Below are 19835 nucleotides of genomic sequence, written 5' to 3' on the forward strand. Positions count from 1 at the left end.
ATTGACCCTCCGTAGGTTAATCACATTTCGCCAGTTGATGTACGTTCAGTACATTCAACTGAAATTCACTCCCGGAAGTTCCGGAAGCCCCAACTGTGACTTTGACTCTTGTGCCATACGGCAGCTTACTTGCGGACGATAAGTCCGAAGGAGCTAATTGTTGAGAGAGGTGTTGTAGTAGCCCAGGCTAACCCCCTCGAGGAGGATGTTTAGCACAGCTGAGAGCTTAGTCACAAGATGTCTTGTGGAGATCAACTTGATCTACCGGAGTCAAACTTGGCTGCATGGCGATTCTGGTGAATCAATCGCGGATGCAACCTCGGCGTATCGAGATGTGGCCACCTTCCTTTTACGTACTCACACAGCAGTGACAAAGCAGCAGAAGCAGCGACATGATTACAACCAGCGTGTCCCATGACCGCAATGCGAAGAAGAAGGGTGGATTTCCATAATGATGCCATGTCACGACTTTACGTTGGAGGAGGGGATTTCGCTACATGTACTCAATAGGGAAAGTGACCTTGACGAACCCCAGAGACTACATCATGAGATAGAGGACGGAGTGGAAGACTTGAATAGGAAGCTCGATCAAGGCCAGTATATGTAGCTGTTACCGCGAGGGACTAACTGTGAACGAGGAGCTCGTGTCGCCGTCTATTTCACTTCCAGAATCCCACGATTCTGATGGACGTGATCTGGAGTTCATCAGCTCTCGACTTATCGCAAGCATCTCCAGAAATATTTCTGTCATCGTTATGATCATGGGTGCCATCAGATCTCTCGTGCTCACGGGCTTGCTTGGGCCTGGGTCCCGGGTATTTGCCCATCCAACCACTCATCAGCCCCATCTCGCCCGGAGAGGTGTTGATATCGAGGCTTTCCGGCTTCCCCTTCTGTCAGAATATGTCAACGCTACAGAAACAGCCTCTGACCCAATTATGACCCTCAGCAAGCGGGCTACGTACGTTGAGACTGCCACTGAGCTCGTCAAAGCTACTGTGCCCGGCGTCACCTTCAGGGTTGTCTCCGATCATTACGTGGGAGCTAATGGAATTGCCCATGTAAACTTCAAGCAAACCGCCCACGGCATCGACATTGACAATGCTGATTTCAATGTCAATGTAAGTTTTTCGCGTTCTCAAGGGTGGTTCTTATTATCCATTTGGGGAACTAACATGATTCAGGTTGACAGCAATGGTGAAGTCTTTTCTTTCGGCAACAGTTTCTTCTCTGGCGAGATCCCCGAGGAGGAGCCCTTGAAAAAGAGAGACTTCAACGACCCCGTTCTCGCTCTTCAGAAGACTACCGAGATCCTCGGCTTGCCCATTGAGGCCTCCACTGCATCTGCAGAGCCGAAGGAAGGGCAAGAGACTTACACTCTCACTGGCACCGATGGCGCCGTGTCTGACCCCGTAGCCAAGTTGGTCTACATAGCCCAAAAAGATGGGTCGCTTGTCTTGACTTGGCGGGTTGAGACGGACATCATGGACAACTGGTTGCTAACGTACATCGACGCCAAAACTGGGGAAGATATTCATGGCATTGTTGACTACGTATCCGATCTTGCGACCTATAACGTCTAGTGAGTTCTCCTATCCTCTTCATCAGTTTGACGTTTTTCTCGGCAACACATGTTGCACCTCTGCAGCCTGTTCTCGGTTCTGACATCAGCAGCCCGTGGGGTGTGAATGATCCCAGCGAGGGATCTCGTCAGTTAATAACGGACCCATGGAACTCAAAGGCGTCCGAGTTTGCCTACCACAGCGACGGAACTACCAACTACACGACGACGAGGGGCAATAACGCAATTGCTCAGTCAAACCCCAGCGGCGGGACAGCGTATCTCAACAACTACCGCCCTACCCGCACGAATCTGAACTTTGATTTCCAGTACTCAACTAGCATGGCGACACCGTCTGCCTACGCCGATGCGTCTATCACCCAGCTATTCTACACCTCAAACATCTTCCATGACCTCTTGTACCTTCTAGGTTTCACCGAGGCGGCTGGCAACTTTGAGACCAACAACAATGGCCAGGGAGGAAGAGGCGCCGATTTTGTCATCCTCAACACCCAAGATGGCTCTGGGACCAACAATGCCAACTTTGCCTCTCCTGCTGATGGCCAGCCGGGCCGGATGAGGATGTACCTCTTCACCTCCTCAACCCCTCGCAGGGACGCCAGCTTCGAGGCTGGCATCGTCATCCACGAATACGCCCATGGAGGTAAGTGAATCCAACTCTACTACTATAAGATGTGCATATACTTAGAATATTAGTCTCAAACCGTCTGACTGGTGGGCCTGCAAATGCTGGCTGCCTCAACTCTCTTGAGTCCGGCGGCATGGGCGAAGGGTGGAGCGATTTCTTTGCTACAGCCATCCGTCTAAAGCGAGGAGACACCCGTGCGACAGACTACGTCATGGGAGCCTGGGCCACTAACAACCCTGCTGGAATCCGACCAGTGAAGTACTCAACTTCGATGACCACAAACCCATACACATACACCACAGTGAACAGCCAGACCGCCGTTCATGCTATTGGTACCACATGGGCGAGCATTCTCTACGAGGTCCTTTGGAACCTCATCGATAAGCACGGCAAGAACGATGGTACCTGGCCTCAGTTCAGTACTGCAGGCGTCCCAACCGACGGCAAATTCCTAGCCATGAAGCTTGTAATTGACGGCATGGCTCTGTAAGTTTGACCATTCCCAGCATCGTACAGATATTTACTAATATCGGCGGCAGGCAACCATGCAATCCGACTTTCGTTTCCGCCAGAGATGCCATCATTGACGCTGACCGCATCCTCACCGGTGGCAGCAACCGCTGCGAGCTGTGGAAGGGCTTTGCCAAGCGCGGTCTTGGCTCTGGTGCCTCTTACAATGGAGGGAGGCGTCTTGCAAGCACTACGATCCCGGCCGGAGCCTGCTAGATAGTACATTCTGTTTATCCGGGCGCCATTTCTGTACGGCATCATAGATCACTTGCCCAGATTAAGGCACGGGAGCAAGGCGTAGACTCAAGACGCCCACTCACTGCTACCCATCGACTGTATAAGGAGCACTTGAATGCAATTGAGTCAGGCAGGAGCTATGCAGTGTCGGAAATGAAGATGACAGGGAGGAGATTTAGCCGCTGCAGGAATCAATCGGTAGTCTCAACAAACAGCACGCATCTGGATTTCTTTTATCTGGTCACATTTGTTCTATTAAACGTGATAGAGAGTCAGAGAGCTTACGCTTAGTGAATGGGCGCACTTGTGCTCACTGTTTCATCTCTTGAGCCGGGCATCAAAGTCCACACCTGCTGATACTGCCCGGTGAATGCCTCTTATCGCCTACGTAACTATTATCGAACAAGATAGAACTTTGCTACTGACCATACTTTCATTAAAAAGTACTCTTCTCGAGAGCACAAGGAGGCTGTGCTTTGCATCTCTTCCAAGAGCACCTTGCGGTTTGGCGCAAGAGGAGAATCAACACCGATGCGGTCACCGCTGTGAGAGGAACTCGGTTTCCCGGCGGAAGTTCCATGTTCCCCCTTGGTTCGACAATAGCTTATAGCCCAACACACCTTCTATCAAAGCCAATAGCATGGGCGAAGTCATTTGGAACTGAGTTGTGTAGCGGTTATCCTGTGTGCTGAGCTCGAGCTTGTCAAACATCTCGCTTAACCCAAAGGCTGACTGGTGCAACTGAATGCTGACTGCCGGTGGCTGAGCCGGGGAGTTGTCAGTAAGCATCCAACGACCGGCAACAACTGGGTAAACGGGCGGGGGGGGGGATTTTACAGATCGCGAGTCATTGTGATTGACTCTGCACCAACGCTTAAGATACTCGGAGAGCAGCTTCAGCGACGGGCTGTGACTACATTCGATTACAATCTGGCTGGCGCTCCCATGAAGAATGAGGTAGTAGGGCGGTTGCAGAAAAAAGTCGTCAGGTCGAGGCAGGGATCCCCAGTTTGGGAGGTGTTCGCCAGTTTCCGCGTGGTTCTGCGGTTGTTGAACGACCGCCTCGAGGACGGTAGGCTTTCCAGTACCGGCGTCAACCTCAACACCTGCCCAGTCGTCAGCAGCGGGAGGCTGACCGGAAGCTTGGATGCTCGAGGCAGTGAAGCATTTGAGAAGATCGCCACGAAGTTTGGGATACAGCGCCGGGAAAGAATGAATCTGTTTCTTCGGCAGATTGATAATGAACCCGCACCTCTGGTCCGACCACGACACGGCTACATCGTTAGAGCCAGATGTCTGTGCCGATCAGCAATGCTCACAGTTGGAATTGATATCAGGTAGAATCGCACCTCCAGGAAAAGCCTCAAACGTGACTGAGTCTTTGTCTTCTCCAGAAGAGTCTCTATCCACTGCTCATGGGCTTCCTCGTCCTCAAGCAGCTCCGCGGTGCTATTCGCAAATGCCTCGACACATCCTGCGACCACCTGCACAAACCGGAGCTTGTCGGAGTAAATCCCGCCGAGCTCGTTGAGCAGCAGCTGCCACTCGGGATCGACAACGACCGCCCGCCCGAGGACGCTGGCGAGCTTATTTAGCGACGTCTTAGTCGGACCCGTCTCCGCCGCCCAGTGGTCGCGGACGCCGATTTGAACCTTCAGAGGTCTGGCACATTTAACGTCAGTTGGGTTTCTCGACATGTAGTGCGGGGGGTTTACGACAAGACTGACAGCGACATTGTATGTTTCGATTTGAAAGTTGGATGAGAAGCAGACACCAACCATGTACACTGACGCCGAATGATGATCCAAGGCAATACAAGTATGCGTCACCCCACAATGGGATCCAGGCAGCTTGCCTTGTGTCCGCCTCACGATGAGGGGTCATTCAGGGGTCTGAATGAACGCCTTGCCCCATTCCGTCTCGGTCGCAATCTCCCGGTAGGGCGTGGCGGATGGCGTCTGCCGAGGCGTCGTAGCTGAGCTCAGATGCGTTCAGCTTTGGTCGTTAGTAGAGGCCATAAGGCAGAATACCGCTATGATCTTCACGCCAGGCAAGGTTCCACAAACCCCGCGTTCCTGAAAAGACTTCAGACCCCTACTTGGCAGGCTTCAAGGCGCATCTGCCTTGAGGATAATCTCCACAGCGCCCCAACGCAACGGCAAATGCCGGCATCGTCAGGCATCGAACTGCCAGTCAAGACAGCTACATAAACCACTTCTAGCAGCCGTTGTAAGACAGATCTTGTAGCGAACAACTCACTGAATACCTTTTCCTGAATTTTCAACTCAACCCACGCAAATCCACCATCATGGTTCGTCTTCCCCCCGCAGAGAAGCTCTCTCTCGTGCTTCGTAAGAACAGTAGGTCAAAAACTCGGTGCATCAATACAAACTCAGCTGAATGTCTTCTCCAGTTCGCGACGAGTGGGACAGCAAGAAGTCAGACTACGAGAAACAATTGTCGGACCTTCTTGGGGAGACTTGGACAATTGATATCAACCCCAACGCCATCTGGCCATATCACAATGACGGCTACGCCAAGGAATCTGTGGGTAGCTGTATTAAGGAGTAAGAATGCCTGGGGAAACAGTCTCGCCAAACCTCCTGTCACTGACAATTGTCTGACATAGCTACGTTGAGGGTGTCATCTGGCAGATCAAGTACCAGGCCGAGAGGTATCCCCACCTGGCTGAGGAGATCAATACCATTGCCTCTGCCCACATCCTCGGCATGGACGTCGAAGACGCAGAGCCGAAGACTTTCAGCTACGGCAGCGTCGGCGTGCAGGACGGCAAGCTTATGATGCTCTTCCGCCCTGACGCTTTGGGTTCCAATATCAGCTACGCTGCCCAGGAGGATCAGCTCTTCCCCGCCCTCAACGCCGTTCCCAGCGATGCACCACTGAGCTTTCTGGCGCGCCACTCTATCAAGACCGAATACGACGCGAAAATTGACGCTGTGCAAAAGTCCATTGCCACACAAATTGCCAAGCCTGACATCAAGCTCATCCCCAATTTTGAGGCCACGTTTGCCACTCTCAAGACCGCCGCGGCCGCCAAGGGCAGCGAGGTACGCGATGACTGGGAGAAACAGCTTGGCTACCTGATCGAGCAGTATTTTGAGGGCCTCGATTGGCAGCTGAAGAACATCAAGATCGAAGAGGATGATTTGATTCAGGAGGGTTTCAATGAGGCTGTCGAGAAGGGCGAGCTGGCCTTTCGGCTGGTGGACACTCTCAAGTACGGCTCATACGGTGAAGTCGTCATCGAGGACGGCACTCTGTATCTGCAGGTAAGTCATTATACTCTGGAACACCAGCTGACGTATTCTGGCCCAGAGCTAACGTGCGTCACACTCAGGCACTTCCATCTACTTTTGGATCCAATGTTTCGTATGCGGCGGAGAAGCTTGTGGATCAACTATAACTAACTCAAGGACTGGAACGCCTGCTCTGGCCCGGTTGTAATGTAAATGAGAATCAGTACATGCATTCAAGCAGCCTTGAGATTTGAAGACGATTGAGAATTAGAAATGCATTGAAATTCGATGCTTACAACTGAATGGCCTTTGAGACGCCACAAGGTTCACCTATCTTTGACAAGAGTCACTTCCGTCGTAGAGCTGAGCACCGCTGGGTCCGTTTCGTTACCGACGAGTAAAGCGGTCATGACCAGAGTGTGGCCTGATTTCCTCCAGGAAACCCGTGACTGTCTCGCGATTGGGCTAACCGACACAACCAGTCAGAACCTTGTCTCGATGGTCCTCGGGGAGCTAGCTATGTAGTCGAGGGCCTGTGCATTAAAATCACACTTGCCGATATGAGCGCTTTCATTGAAGAGGGCCTAACACGTCTCCAGTCCTAAACCTGAGGCTGAGCTCGTGATGATGATCACATTTTTAGCGAAGCTCGACATAGTGCACTGGTGAACAGCATTGGGGGCAACTGATGTCTGACGTTCTTGTCCATAAGGGTTGCTCGAAAGCCCCATTCGTCATGAAGTCACGGGTAGTCATTATGTGAAATACCATCACCTACAGACCCTCAAGAGAGCCGTTGTCAACACTTGAGCTGACCCCTGGTTCATCGCTCCAGACCTGCGCCGGAGTTAAGACTTAATCTCCACGACCACCAGGGGAGAGCTGATGCAGCTGTCAACAACGCTTAGCTAATGCCATCGACCGGCATATACCCGGTAAGGCTCACTGTCAAGCCTCAATATGCCTTGTGTGGGATCGGAGCCTGTTAAATATGATCGCTTGGCCTTCAGCCGACGTGCAACCCCTCATGCCAAGATAGCATAAGAGTCGCAATTCTCTTGCCATGGCGACAGTCGACGCGAACCTGGCGAGGGAACGCCGCATAACGTTGGTGAGTTCCTTCGTCGGCCAGCTCCTGGGACACATTGGGAGCGCCCTTCTCGGGTGGGTGCTGGATTCCATCACGTTTAAGATCAGTCGCTTCTGGATACCTCTGTTGTGCGTCTTTGCCATCACCAATGGACGCCTCGCAATCTTTCTCGGCCTCTTTGGCGACTGGCTCATTGGCACTGAAGACACGACATTCGTCTTCAGCCTGATCATATTTGTCGCTTACGCCGCTCAACCTCTTGTTTTCCCCGACCTTGATCTGCCCGCAACCGAGATGTGGTATGACCATGCCCAGCGAGGACCGCTTACGCTGCCTACTTTTGTGATCAGCTCTATACTCTTTCACTACCCGCGAGGTTCCGTTGCCTTTGTTAAGGATGGATTTTACAAGGCTGTGACAGATCCGCCCAGCATTGGGCAGTTGATGGACTGGTTTTGGGTGACCCTGGCTTGTGCGTCCGTTCCGCATATTATCTACACAAAGCTCTGGCGCAGTCACTTCCTCAGACTCCTCACAGATATGACATGGAGGTTCGTCGGAAAGTCTTTCTACGACCTCAAAACTTCCTACGACCTCAAAATACGCAGAAGGTCATTACCGGCCAGTGGTGAAGATCTGTCACGTCCTTTTGAGCACCCAGCCTTGCAGAAAGACTGGGACATTCGACTATTATACATTCTGCCACGGGGCAACTCGAGTAAGATCAGTTGCAAGCTTGTCACTGTCGACATTGGCCAGCGCCATCCCACATATCAGGCCATGTCATACACATGGGGCGATCCGACCAAAACGCACACAATATGGGTGAACGATAAGCCATTCAAGACGACGCAAAACGTCTACAACCTACTGCTGGACATGAGCCCAGTCTTCGAACCGCGCAGGATCTGGATCGACTCGATCTGCATCAACCAGGAAGATAACGCGGAAAAGGCCTGGCAGGTGAGCATCATGCACCATATCTACAATGCCGCCTCCCTTGTGACGATATGGCTCGGCGCCAGCGAAGATTCACACATCGCCGTCGACCTCGTCCTCGAGCTGTCGCACTACATCAAAACATACAAACCAACAGACAAGGAGCTCTTTCTGAAGTACGTCCACGAGCGGCGCACGCCACGTTGGCTCGCCATCGGCAAGATCCTCGCGCACCCGTACTTCACCCGCATCTGGATGGTGCAGGAGATCGCCGTCAACAAGATGCTGCACGTCGTCTACGGGCGCGAGACGATCAAGTGGGAGACGCTCGCGCCCATCATTCTCCGCCTCATCCTCTCGTTCGAGTTCAGCGTCATGATCGAGGACTCGAGCGTGCTGGGCGAGACGAACGCACCCATTGGCGCCACCAACGTGGTGCTGCTGTCGAGCATCCGGAAGCGATACCACGGGGAAGAGATGGCGCTGTCGGGCCCGCTCCTTCACCTGCTTGCCGAGTGCTGGACGTTCGAGGCCACGGATCCGCGAGACAGGGTGTTCGCGCTCGTCGGCCTCGCGGAGGATGGCGCGCACCCGCTCGTCGCGCCGGACTACACCAAGACGCCCGAGGAGGTCTTTATCAACGCGGCGCGGTTCGTCTACATGCAGGTAGGCACGCTGCACGAAATCCTGCCCTGCAGCGGCGTGGGTTGGCCGCGTCGCCTGACTGCGCTGCCGTCTTGGGTGCCCGACTGGTCGATTACCGGGCGGTCTGTCATTGCCGCATTGCCGAAGGGGAAGAGGGCGTATCAGACCTCCGGCGGGCTCGTGAATAGAGGGCCCGTCGTTCATGAAAGGGGTCTTGAGATTGAAGTCATCATTGTCGACAAGATCGATCGTATGACGGAGGAACTGCATCGCGCAGCGGTCGATCCTTTGACACACCGCATCGACAGCAAGGCTAACATGGAGAGGTGCAATGCTTGGATTCTCGCGGCGCAGGCTTTGGTTGCGACACTGAGTGGAGATACGTACGCCAACGGTCAGAGCCACGAGGAGGCTCTCTGGCGGACTTTGGTCTGCGACGCTCCATCTGTTGGGACTGGGGAGCTTGCCAGCGGCAGCGGTATGGACTGGCCAGCCGACCCCGTGTACGGGGTGTGGTATCGATATGGGATGCGTCACCTCGTAGAAGTGCCGCTCGATGATGAGGATAGGGCACTATCTCCAGAGGAGACACATGAGCGGATGCAGCTAGGATCCAGATGGGTGACTTCGGCACAGTACCGATGCTATTCGCGACGGTTGGCTGTCACAGAAAAAGGATATCTCGCTTTGATTCCGCCATTGACAGAGGTGGGCGACATGGTAGCAGTGATACCAGGGACGGCGGTGCCATTTATACTGCGAGAAAAGGGTTATGATGATGACATGAACGAGAAGGTCTACACCTTGGTTGGCGAGAGCTATGTACACGGGCTCATGAACGGAGAGGCGGTCGACGAATCGAAGATCGAGATCGTCATGATGGATTGAGGTTCGCATTTACGCAGCCATGTGGGAGCGCTACTTTATTGTCTCTTGACAGACGTTTCTCAATTGCACATCTAGATTCAAACTCCGAGTCACCTCTCAACAATGTGTGGACGGCATGTTACTTCCGAGGACCATCGGCGACCTCCGTGGCCGGCGCCGTCCTGACCAGCCCAGGCGCATCCACAGTCTTGCCTTCGTCAGAGGACTCTTCCGTATCATCCAAAACATGCTCCTTGGGCCTTTCAGGCACAAGGAATACAAGGCATGATGTTGTTGGAAGCGACAGGCTGAACATGACACAGGCAATGATGAGATTGGTCATGGGCGCCACCTTTGCGGCGCCGACGCCGAAAGCGAGACACGAGCCGAGAGATTCAAACGACCGCACAAGACCTACGGCGAGCGTAAGCGTCTCGATGTCGTCAAAGAAGGTTCCAAGGATCCAGTAGGCGAACATGTAGTGCGACTCGTTCATGAATCTGCGATCAATCATCAGGACTCGAGATTCAGAAATCGCAGAAGTCCAACTCACCTGAACAAGACCTGCACCGCGAACCCCCTTCCAAACCCGGGCAGATCCCAATCAAGCGTCACAGGCGTTTCGGAGGTTGAGTATTCCTTCTCCATGGCGAACTGCCAGCCAAACAACGAGACCATGGTGATGGCGAAGAAGAACCAGGTAATCTTGGCGAGCTGCGGGCGGCTGAAGTACTTGAGATCGTAGAACCAGCCCCAGAAGATGTTGGCCGTTGTGGCGGCGATCCCCGAGCACAGCGACGCCAGGGTGCGGGAGCGCACGGAGAAGTAGCGGACTAGGTAGATGCCGAGATACGTGTTGTTCCAGTTAAAGCCGACGAGGATGGGGATGAGGAGGCAGAACTGGCGCGTGCGCAGCAGCTTCCACCACTTGCGGAACTCGCCCCTGATCGCCTTGTTCTTGGTGGGATCCGGCAGGCGGCGGCCGTCAGGTCGGATGACCTTTTGCGGGGGTGAGATGAGGAGGGCCAGCGGTAGGCCGAGGCACTGCAGGGCGATGAGGACGAGATAGGTCGTATAGCCGACGCGGCCGCGCTGGCCGCTCTTGACGTTCATCGACAGCTGGATGGAGGAACCAATGAGCTGGCCGAGTTCGCGGAGACCGAGCCAGATACCCGCTGGAAGAACGTGTCAGAAAGAGGCAGAGAGAGGCAGAAAGAGTCGGGTAGGAACGTACTGAACTTTCCTCGATCGTGAACATCCGCGTAGCCCAGAGCGATGGCGCCCTCGGAGGCCCAGAGAGCAGAAGCTGCGATACCGCAGGTGGCGCCGCCAAAGAGGACGAACCATTCGGTACCGTATCGGTTGTTGACGTAGAGAGCGGCAGAGTAGGGTGCGTAGCCCAAGGTGCCGAGAATAAGCACCGTCTTAAGACCGATCTTGTTGGCGACAATGGAGAAAATGGAGCAGCCAAAGACCATGATACCAAAGGTCAGGGAGTTGGCTCCGTTGACAAGGTAGGGTTCCTGTTGGCCTCCAGCACCCGTGTCTGCGCCGGGTCAGCATGGGCTACTCTACTTGCAAGAGGTCGTCGACCTACTGTTAAGGGCATTCCAGATACCGGGCTGCGTGAACGAGATCAGACCAACGATGATGACGTTGAACAGAGGGCTGCGGTACCACCTCGTGAAGCGGGAGACAGGCTTCACAGGATGTGTTTCCTCGGCGCTACCCTGTTCGGCGGAGAGTGTGACATCCTTCTGATGGGCATCCTGCTCGCTAGATCCGGCACTTGGTGTTTCTGTCGCCATTTTCACAGCAATAGAACTAGGAGTTTCTCTACAAGACAAACGCAAGTAATGAAAACGAAAACGATGCACGACAACGGGAGTTTATCCATCAGGCAGGCTGCGGCAGTCCTCCAGTCCCTCTTAACCATCCTCCATGTCGATCCTCGCGTGGCGGGTCTGCAACATTGCTATCCAGAAGAGGCAAGTGACATGGTCGTGCGTCGCCAACCCCCGACAGCGTCCCAGCAGAATCTGCCACGAAGGCCATCACGACATCATTCAAGGTGAGGGCAGTGGGTTATGAGTGGCTAGTGGCGGCACTGTTGGGTTGCGTTATTGAGGAGCGGTTACTCGTAGATCTTGCATACGCCAGGGTTGCGACACGGGTGGCCCCGTCAGCGAACCACTTCTTATCTTGCTGGTGGGCATGACGGGGTCGGATCATCGAGTCACAGGCGGCGCTACTGCACCGGCGTGCTTGGAGCCGCTGATGGCGACATCGATTCCCTGCTGGTTGGCGCAGTGCGCGACGACCTTTTTGTGAGCTTGGGGGACTCTGGTCAATGTGCCCAGGGGAATGCTATCGGGGAGGCTCCGACGAGGTGGCAGAGAAGAGTCTGCCACATGGCTCGGGCGATTGATTCATGACGCCGATCCGTTTCGGCGGGGGAATCGGACCCTTGGCGTTGGCGACTTAGTGCCATCGCCGTGTAGCTCCGTATGGAGGGGCCGAGAAACTCCACATTTGGAGGGCATGGCCGGCGTGGTGATCATCTCGGCGTTGCGATGCTAGAGATATCAGGACCTGTCTCCCTCAGTGTCCTTGGTGCTCTAGGATCAAGTGAGTTTAGGCAACGAGCATCAGCAGTGAGGAAGACTCAAGCCTGGCCACATGACAATTCGGTGCCATTAGTAAATCAGCAGGAGTTCTCTAAAAAAAAATAAAAAAAAAATAAAGACGAGACTTTCGTAGCGAGCAGTCGTTGAGCCGTTGGGCCCTAGCAGCTTCAGCAACTTTGGTGATCCTGGCCACCATTCAAATGAACGATACGCCAGATTGAGATCTGACAGGGGCACGTGACGAGAATGTGTGAGATGGCCCTAGATCGCAGTGACAGCAAAAAGAGGGAAAAAAACACCATGACCTTCTCGCTCGGAGCATCGTCGCCGGAATTTCGCGCATCTTCGCGGACTGATTGTCGGTCACCCAATTGGGACATATCTCCCCGCCCGTCAATTCGTGAGTGTGCATCTATTCTTGCCAACAGCCAGTTGCAGACAGCCTCATGGGTGGCTGCGCAAAGTCAAGCAGCAATCGGCATGGAGACGGCACATATATGCCGCTGAGCTACCTTGTCCCTTTCGACCTCAGCCCCCCTCCCCTCGTCTACCTCTATGCACACCAAGGCCGGGTTCCTCTTGTGCAGGGGCTCCAGATTTGGCTGGCTAACCAACTGCAGCCGAATCCTGCGTTGGAGCCGAACCTTTTTACTTTACTGAGTCAGGCGAAAGCTACATTAGGCTGACTCTCTTGATTGCGGCCCCATGTCACGTCTCCTCTCTGCCACTTTACCCAGAGAAGAACACAGAACGTGCATTTTTGTCTCATTTGCGCCAAAAGTTTGGCAGCTGACAGCAGCATGAAGGCGACCGCTCTTGAGCTTCCGTGGCGTTTGCCATGCAGCTGAAATGAAGACCGTTCCATTCATGGCCTCCCCCCTCCCATCCAAGCGGCCCCCAGCATTCCAATCCAGCCGCAGTCCCATCTGACCTCCCTTGCAATCGGGCCACGATGGCTGCCAGCCGCAGACTGTGCCGTTCAGCACCCAGCCCTACGAAGCCGTGGTGGCTTGGGTGTCAAAGCTAGACTTCTCTCGGCCGCCATTCACACCCAGTGGGTTGGCTCCACGGGGTTCTCAGCCCCCAAGCCTCTTTCGCGACAGACGTGCAGTCCGACCATTGAGTTTGGTCGTCAGCAGGCAAAGGGGGGGCGCGGCCGGGGTCTGTCCGCCGTTCTATCCTTGTCCGTGGGAATCGCTGCCTTGAAGGGGGGGGGAGGAGGATGTCAAGCGAGCGCATTTAGTTCTGGCTGTCCCCCCAGGAATTTAAGCGCGCCCACGGAGGAATGCGTTGGTCGGTCCAATAAGTTTTGTTTGCTTTGCTCACTTTGTCAACACCAAGGAAGGGAACTACTCCTTCCAGCTCGCGATAGCTTGGACGTCGATCAGCGTAGCTCCAGCCCAACGATCGTTGAGCGACTTGCTCCTCTCCAGCCCGTCTTACACTGTTCATACACGCGCGCGCGCATCTGCCCCACAACCATCAGTCGCACGTCGCACGAACACCATGCGGTCTATTCTTTCTACAAACGCCTTTCTGGCGCTTCTCTCCCTCGCCGGTTCGGCCGCTGCCGTCCTGCCGACCATGTCAGAATGCGTCCACGGAAAAGGTGCAGCCCTCGCGGCGCTTGCGTCCTGCGGCCACCAGGGCTCTCTCGCCTACTGCTTCACCAGCCTCCCCGCCTTCTTCGAGGCCTCGGACCTTGAGTCCTGCCTCGTGAACGCGGGCTGCACGCCCGCCGAAGCAGCCATCGAGGCCCTCTGGACCCTCAAACGCTGCGAACGCGCCGTCGGCCACAGCAAGAGCGGCGCAGCCGACAGCAACGAGGTGGCCGACCTGCGACGCCGCTCTCCACAGGCCGCCGCCGCCACGCCCGCTACAACCCCGTCGCCAACGCTCCCCGCCGCCGCCGACGGCTTCGCCTTTGACGGCACCTCGATGCGCCCCTGCTCGACGACGACGACGAAGAGCACGACCATCTGCCCGGTCCAGACGACGGGCACGGCGGCGGGCGCGCGGCTCTCGTGCTTCCCGACAGAGGTGCTCAAGGCCAAGTGCGCCGACGACATGTGGTGCGCCAAGAAGCCGGGCCACTGCAAGGTGCTCAACAACAAGCTCGACACGTCGGGCATCGTCGTCGCCATCATCTTCTCGGGGGCCATTGTCGTCGCGGCCCTCGGCATGTGCGTGCTCTGCTGGCGCGACAGCAAGCGGCAGAAGGGCATCCGGGCGCGGGCCGAGGCCGCGGCGCTGGCGGCCAGGGAGCGGGAGAAGAAGCGCGCGGCGGCCGACGAGGCCATGGGCGCGGCGCGGAACGGCGGTGACGGCGGTGTCAAGGCGCCGCTGATCCAGTCGTATGAGGAGGATCCGTTCAGGGAACACCAACGCTACTGAGGCATTCATGTGCTGCTGCTTGTACCTTTTTTCTTCTTCTTTTTTGTCTCTCTTTTGGGTTTTGCGCAATCATCATCATATAGCATGGAGTGCAGGGCTGAAGAACAGGGTCATGGCGTTCGTGTGAGCCTGTTTTCGATACATGATACCTCAATTGTACACCAATCTCAACACAGCCAGTATTCCTGTGATCAAATCGTGAGAAACAACCCCTGACGTGACGAGCATACTTTGAGTTTGACACGAAACTGATGCGAGTCGCGAAACTGTCGGGACCTTCGGGAAGAGATTGCCTGGTCCAGTATCAATTCGACAAGGGACGACCTATCGGCGGTAAGTCCCGATGTCATGACTCTGCGGAAACTTAATATTTCATTTAAAAAGGCAACAGACTTGCTGATCCAGTCCAGTGGTAACTTGTAAACGAAGCAGAAAAAGGCAAAAAGGAACAGTCATGTGTGACGCGTCAGGAATTGAGCCCAACGGGGGGCTCGAACCCCCAACCTTGAGATTAAGAGTCTCACGCTCTACCGATTGAGCTAGCCGGGCAGGCAGGTTGCTTGTTGTTGGAGAAGGGCTCGGAAGCGTGGATTATGTTGGGATACTCTGTAGTCAGATTTTGTCTCTCGGTGATGCCGCGATGATGCCCTACAGTATGAGCCGGATTGTTGTGTCATCCAAGCTTGTAAGGAACCGAAGAAGTCTGGATTACTGAGTCGCAGATCATGATGAGGTGCGTATTCTAGATGTGAATTAGGGTCAGGAAATCGTAACGGCAAGGGAAGTGGGTAGGAATGCGCCAGAGGGTGACGAAGTCGGCCAAACCATGAACTCGATGCTTCAGTCAAGGTTGGTGGCTTCGGTTAGATCATCGACAGAATTGGAGACCAGCAAGATGATAAATGGCGAATGCATAGGTCAGTGAGGTGACCTAAGGACAGATCACAGATGCGCATCCATGCAGACAGCAGCGTCAATCTCGTGACGAGGCCGATGAGACCCGCAATAGTACCCCGCCACAACTGCCCGCCGCCACAGGCCGGATACGACGTCATCGCTCATCACGGCTCGAAACGTTGAAACGCATCAAGCGGCGCTCTGAACGCTCAACGATTGCTTGCCTGTTTGTGGCATGTTGCTTGCTTTCTGCTAACTTGGTGTGGCGGCTCATCGACTCCTTATAAGTCTAGCTGTCTCGCCATTCTGTCTCTATACTCCTCCCCCCATCTCAACTTGCACCTCTCCAAAACTCCACGACGACCACCAGATCAGCCAAACAGTAAACACCATGCCTCTCGTCGTCCCAGGAATTCAGAGCCAGTCGGGCGATTTGACTGAGGAGTGGACCAACAAGCTTGTCGGCAAGACGCTGCACGACGAAAAGTCCGACGAGACAGTATGTTATGGGTATCTACCTGAGCCGCCATGCCCCAGTCGCTGACACGTCTAGTGCTTCTGCAAGAAAGACCTCCCCGAGAAGAGCCGCGTCATCAAGCCTGGCCAGATGGTCACCAAGGACTTTGACGAGAACCGTCTGAACGTGCACGTCAAGGACGACGGCACCGTTTCCCACGTCGAGCGCGGTTAAGCGGGGTACCTGTGATGGTGATGGTGATGGTGATGGTGGAACATGTGCCACAGCCTGAAGGCCACGGCCTCTAGAGAAAGCGTTGTACAATAGCATAGTTGATGAATCACGATACACGAGATGATAATTATCCCTTCATGCTCTAAACCCTCATTTCATTCTCTAGTCATTCTTCAGTCAATCTGTCGAGACCAGCCCCCGCTATTTGACCTGCACGCCTTTCTGCATCTCGGAGCTACAATTGCATAGCCGAAGTCTACCCCGCCATCGCCTGCCCAGCGACCGCCGCCGTGGTGCGGGGCAGTGAATCTGAACCTGCTCAGGACGCAACTCTCCAAGTCAACGCCAAACCCGACCTTCACGACCCTCCTTTAGCCATTCTCCCATATCAAGCGATACGACGCGCCCGTTCCCTCTTTAACCGATCCCACCTCACGACCGCCATCATGTTCAAGAAAGAGTGCGTCCTCCTCCCAAATCTCCCCCATCCAACCCCCCCAACCCCCGCCTGTTGCCCCAATCTACCTTCCAAAGCTTATCCAGCTAATGCCCAACTCTCCCACAACACAGCCTTCCCGTGAACCCGAAATCCAAGCTCAAGTCCTCCGTCCAGCGCTCGATCCGCCAGTCTGTCCTGCAAACCTATCCCCTCATCGAGCCGCACATCGACGAGATCCTGCCGAAAAAGGCCCACCTCGAGCAGATGAAGCTCCCCGAACGCATCGCCCTCTACATTGTCGACTCGCAGCCCCTCTTCTGGCAGCAGGACAACGACACCCTGCTGCCCCACCTCAAGCTCGTTCACCGCTTCCCCGGCGCCTTCCCGACGCTGCGCATCGACCGCGGCGCCATCCGCTTCGTCCTGTCGGGCGCCACCCTCATGGCCCCCGGCCTCACGAGCGCCGGCGGCCGGCTGCCCGATCCGCAGGACGGGCCCGAGAGGGCCGAGGACGGGCGGTGGACGCGCGAGCTGAAGAAGGGCGAGCCGGCCGTCATCATGGCCGAGGGCAAGACGGAGGCGTGCGCCGTGGGGCTGCTCGTCGCCGGCACCGAGGAGACCAAGGATACGAAGAAGGGGCCGGTCATGGAGGAGGCGCATTATCTCGGCGACGGCCTCTGGAGGCTGGCGACCGATTGAGGAGACGGCGGCGGCGCAAGAGAACTGTCTGGGGCATGCATGGGGCAGACTGTGTTGTATATTCAACTGACGGGGCGGCGGCGAGGAGTTGGTGTTGCGGGTTGCAAAATGGGTGGCCTGGATGGGGAACGGGCCTGGGCCTGGCCTGTGAGCGGCGTGGTGACTGGTACGTGGTACGATGAAATGATGACGAAATGCATAGATTGCGAGCACTTAGGCTACTTTCGTTCTGTTGTCTCCCCGTCTATCGTGAGATCTGTCTTGCCCCTTTGCGTCTCCTGTCTACTTATCCCAAGAACATGTCTCTCTGTACCCTATGCCACTTCGGAACTGGTCTCCTGCTTCCGTTTGGGGCCCCTTGTCTCGAGCAGATCCTCATATGCTTGATGGTGCCGTGCCATCGCAGCTCGTCCAACCTCTTCGCCCTTTCGGCTGATAAAATCGTGCACATTCTCCAAGATGAAGAACCCATCCTTGTCCCTCATAGGCGAATCCTCCTCCGGCAAAACGCCAAAGCCCGTGTGACCTTCGATGATGACCTTCTTCAACGCCTTGATCGTGCAACCTCGATACTGGCAGGCGTACTTGTCGGTCGGGTCCGCGGCGGGAAAAGCGCCCTTGATGTCCTTCCATACCGCATCGGTCTGTTTCTCTCGGATGTACTCATCCAGCCGTCGGTTGTATTCGGCTTCGACGTGAAAACGGGTAAAAGCCTCCTGCCTGATCTTGTCCCGAGACGTCCGCTGCGTCATGTACCGACCCTCCTGACGGCAGCGTGGCACAAATTCGTCGATCCACTTACTGAAATTCGGCCTTGAGCTCATCCTTTTACGATCATTAGACTTGAGCTTCGCCTTATCCTGGGCTGAGTCGTGCGTCTGCCCATGATCGTCGACTTCTTCCTTGCCGGGGCGAACCCAAAACATGCGACACTGAGCGACGTACTCGTACATGTCGAATAGAGTCGGAAATGGGGTCTCCCAGAATCCAGCAATCGGTAGGCCTAGAAACTCGAGAATCTCGCACGGGTCATCCGTCAGTTCAATCTTAGCCTTGTTCTTGTTCGTCTGCTCGATCTCGGGGATGCGTAGGAACATGCGCTGCTCGTCAACGGTCAATCCGTAGGGACGGATGACGGAGCCGAGGATGCTCCAAATATCGCCGTGTGCGTGCTTAAACAAGGTCCATTGCAACGCAGCGATGGACGGCGAGATGGTCACGTCGACCTGGATGTAGCGTTGGGGCTGCCCGGCTGCGTAGCTGTCGGCAGGAAGGTCCTTCGGCCAGGGAACGGCAAAATGCGAGCCGCCTCTTTCGGCCAGCACATGCTCGGCTCCCAGGGCATGCTGGATGGCTTTGACGACGGTTTCGGGGAATACGTCTTCCCCGCTCCTTCCTGTGAACTCGCCCCGTGCGCAGGTCATTAGAACGTCGACATCACCGTAGTCCCTCTTGGCAGGACCGTCAATGGGACTCGCCACGTAGATGTACAAGTCGCGGAGAGCGCTCTTGCAACGGCTCTTGACCAGCTCGTATACGTGAGATGGCATGCGGGGTGTGTAGAGGGGATTTTCCCCGGAAGCAAACGCTGAACCGCCCATGACGCTGGTGCACTCTAGCAAGCGGGTTCGTCGACTTGGGTAGGTATGGTAGTGAAGGCGCACGGCTGTGGAGATTTTGGAAAGAGGCTGTGATCGCTTAAGCTTGTCTCTTGGAGATTCTTTGGAAGCGTGAAGATAGCAGAGCTGTCAGCCATCAGTCACTCGTGGTAGAGGAGCATGGGGCAACCTATATGAACAGTCACCGTGTCTCTTCCACAGTCGAACAATATAGCCTCTGTGAATACACTTGAAATGGCTTAGGATGGTCATACGCATGCGAATATGGTATTCATAGTCGATCCAATTTGTCTTTCTGCACCACCAGACACGTTGGTTTCGGTCGAGAGAGCTGGGGGTCGTAGCCTTGTCATCAGCATCGGCTGACTCATTCGGGGAACAGCGGCTGAGCAAACAGTTTCTCTGCAAGCTTTCAAACGCGAAAGTCTGAGGCCATGACTGACGCCCCTTGTGTCTTGGGTTCGCTTTCCAGCTTCCCAGGTGACTCTGGAGGACAGAGAAGTGAGGTGACACGCAGGTGAGAAGACGCTGGTCATCCGTTTGTCCGTGCACTGGCGACCTGGACTGTAACCGTGTGATGCTCTTCTTCGACACTGTAGCTTCGCACGGTATCGCCTTTTGTTCTTGCTGCCTTTAGAATCCATCTAAGCTTTATAAAAATTCCTGCATTGACATGATACACTGAACTCGCCTTTGTCACTCTATTCAGATCTC

General features: G+C 55.1%; 9 protein-coding genes and 1 non-coding gene across 10 annotated transcripts; 6 read left to right on the top strand and 4 right to left on the bottom strand.

Annotated features, from left to right (window-relative positions):
• Positions 1-938: 938 nt before the first annotated feature.
• Positions 939-2936, top strand: MEP5_2 (Fungalysin/Thermolysin Extracellular metalloproteinase 5; the record flags this gene model as incomplete). The annotated part of the gene is made up of 5 exons (XM_028641356.1): positions 939-1121; positions 1185-1582; positions 1672-2225; positions 2279-2696; positions 2750-2936. 5 exons carry the CDS (start codon positions 939-941, stop codon positions 2934-2936), a joined length of 1740 nt encoding a protein of 579 aa, XP_028494566.1.
• A 558-nt stretch (positions 2937-3494) lies between these two features.
• D7B24_007244 (uncharacterized protein) lies at positions 3495-4654 on the bottom strand (the record flags this gene model as incomplete). Its single annotated transcript, XM_028641357.1, has 3 exons — positions 3495-3719; positions 3795-4253; positions 4307-4654. 3 exons carry the CDS (start codon positions 4652-4654, stop codon positions 3495-3497), a joined length of 1032 nt encoding a protein of 343 aa, XP_028494567.1.
• A 611-nt stretch (positions 4655-5265) lies between these two features.
• D7B24_007245 (uncharacterized protein) lies at positions 5266-6381 on the top strand (the record flags this gene model as incomplete). Its single annotated transcript, XM_028641358.1, has 4 exons — positions 5266-5317; positions 5371-5524; positions 5587-6247; positions 6316-6381. The coding sequence occupies 4 exons, from the start codon at positions 5266-5268 to the stop codon at positions 6379-6381; spliced, it is 933 nt and encodes a 310-aa protein (XP_028494568.1).
• An 896-nt stretch (positions 6382-7277) lies between these two features.
• D7B24_007246 (uncharacterized protein) lies at positions 7278-9776 on the top strand (the record flags this gene model as incomplete). The annotated part of the gene is made up of 1 exon (XM_028641359.1): positions 7278-9776. The coding sequence occupies one exon, from the start codon at positions 7278-7280 to the stop codon at positions 9774-9776; it is 2499 nt and encodes an 832-aa protein (XP_028494569.1).
• Positions 9777-9894: 118 nt separating this feature from the next.
• Positions 9895-11563, bottom strand: D7B24_007247 (uncharacterized protein; the record flags this gene model as incomplete). The annotated part of the gene is made up of 4 exons (XM_028641360.1): positions 9895-10255; positions 10309-10930; positions 10990-11301; positions 11353-11563. 4 exons carry the CDS (start codon positions 11561-11563, stop codon positions 9895-9897), a joined length of 1506 nt encoding a protein of 501 aa, XP_028494570.1.
• Positions 11564-13888: 2325 nt separating this feature from the next.
• On the top strand, positions 13889-14776 carry D7B24_007248 (uncharacterized protein; the record flags this gene model as incomplete). The annotated part of the gene is made up of 1 exon (XM_028641361.1): positions 13889-14776. One exon carries the CDS (start codon positions 13889-13891, stop codon positions 14774-14776), a length of 888 nt encoding a protein of 295 aa, XP_028494571.1.
• Positions 14777-15252: 476 nt separating this feature from the next.
• D7B24_007249 lies at positions 15253-15325 on the bottom strand. The gene has a single exon. It is a non-coding gene; the product is annotated as a tRNA-Lys (tRNA).
• Positions 15326-16064: 739 nt separating this feature from the next.
• D7B24_007250 (uncharacterized protein) lies at positions 16065-16364 on the top strand (the record flags this gene model as incomplete). The annotated part of the gene is made up of 2 exons (XM_028641362.1): positions 16065-16172; positions 16227-16364. 2 exons carry the CDS (start codon positions 16065-16067, stop codon positions 16362-16364), a joined length of 246 nt encoding a protein of 81 aa, XP_028494572.1.
• A 446-nt stretch (positions 16365-16810) lies between these two features.
• Positions 16811-17502, top strand: TMA20 (translation machinery-associated protein 20; the record flags this gene model as incomplete). Its single annotated transcript, XM_028641363.1, has 2 exons — positions 16811-16824; positions 16935-17502. 2 exons carry the CDS (start codon positions 16811-16813, stop codon positions 17500-17502), a joined length of 582 nt encoding a protein of 193 aa, XP_028494573.1.
• Positions 17503-17816: 314 nt separating this feature from the next.
• Positions 17817-19103, bottom strand: D7B24_007252 (uncharacterized protein; the record flags this gene model as incomplete). The annotated part of the gene is made up of 1 exon (XM_028641364.1): positions 17817-19103. The coding sequence occupies one exon, from the start codon at positions 19101-19103 to the stop codon at positions 17817-17819; it is 1287 nt and encodes a 428-aa protein (XP_028494574.1).
• Positions 19104-19835: the final 732 nt, after the last annotated feature.

The sequence above is a fragment of the Verticillium nonalfalfae genome, assembly GCF_003724135.2.
Source record: "Verticillium nonalfalfae strain VnAa140/NRRL 66861 chromosome Unknown scaffold_57, whole genome shotgun sequence".
Lineage (NCBI taxonomy): Eukaryota > Fungi > Ascomycota > Sordariomycetes > Glomerellales > Plectosphaerellaceae > Verticillium > Verticillium nonalfalfae.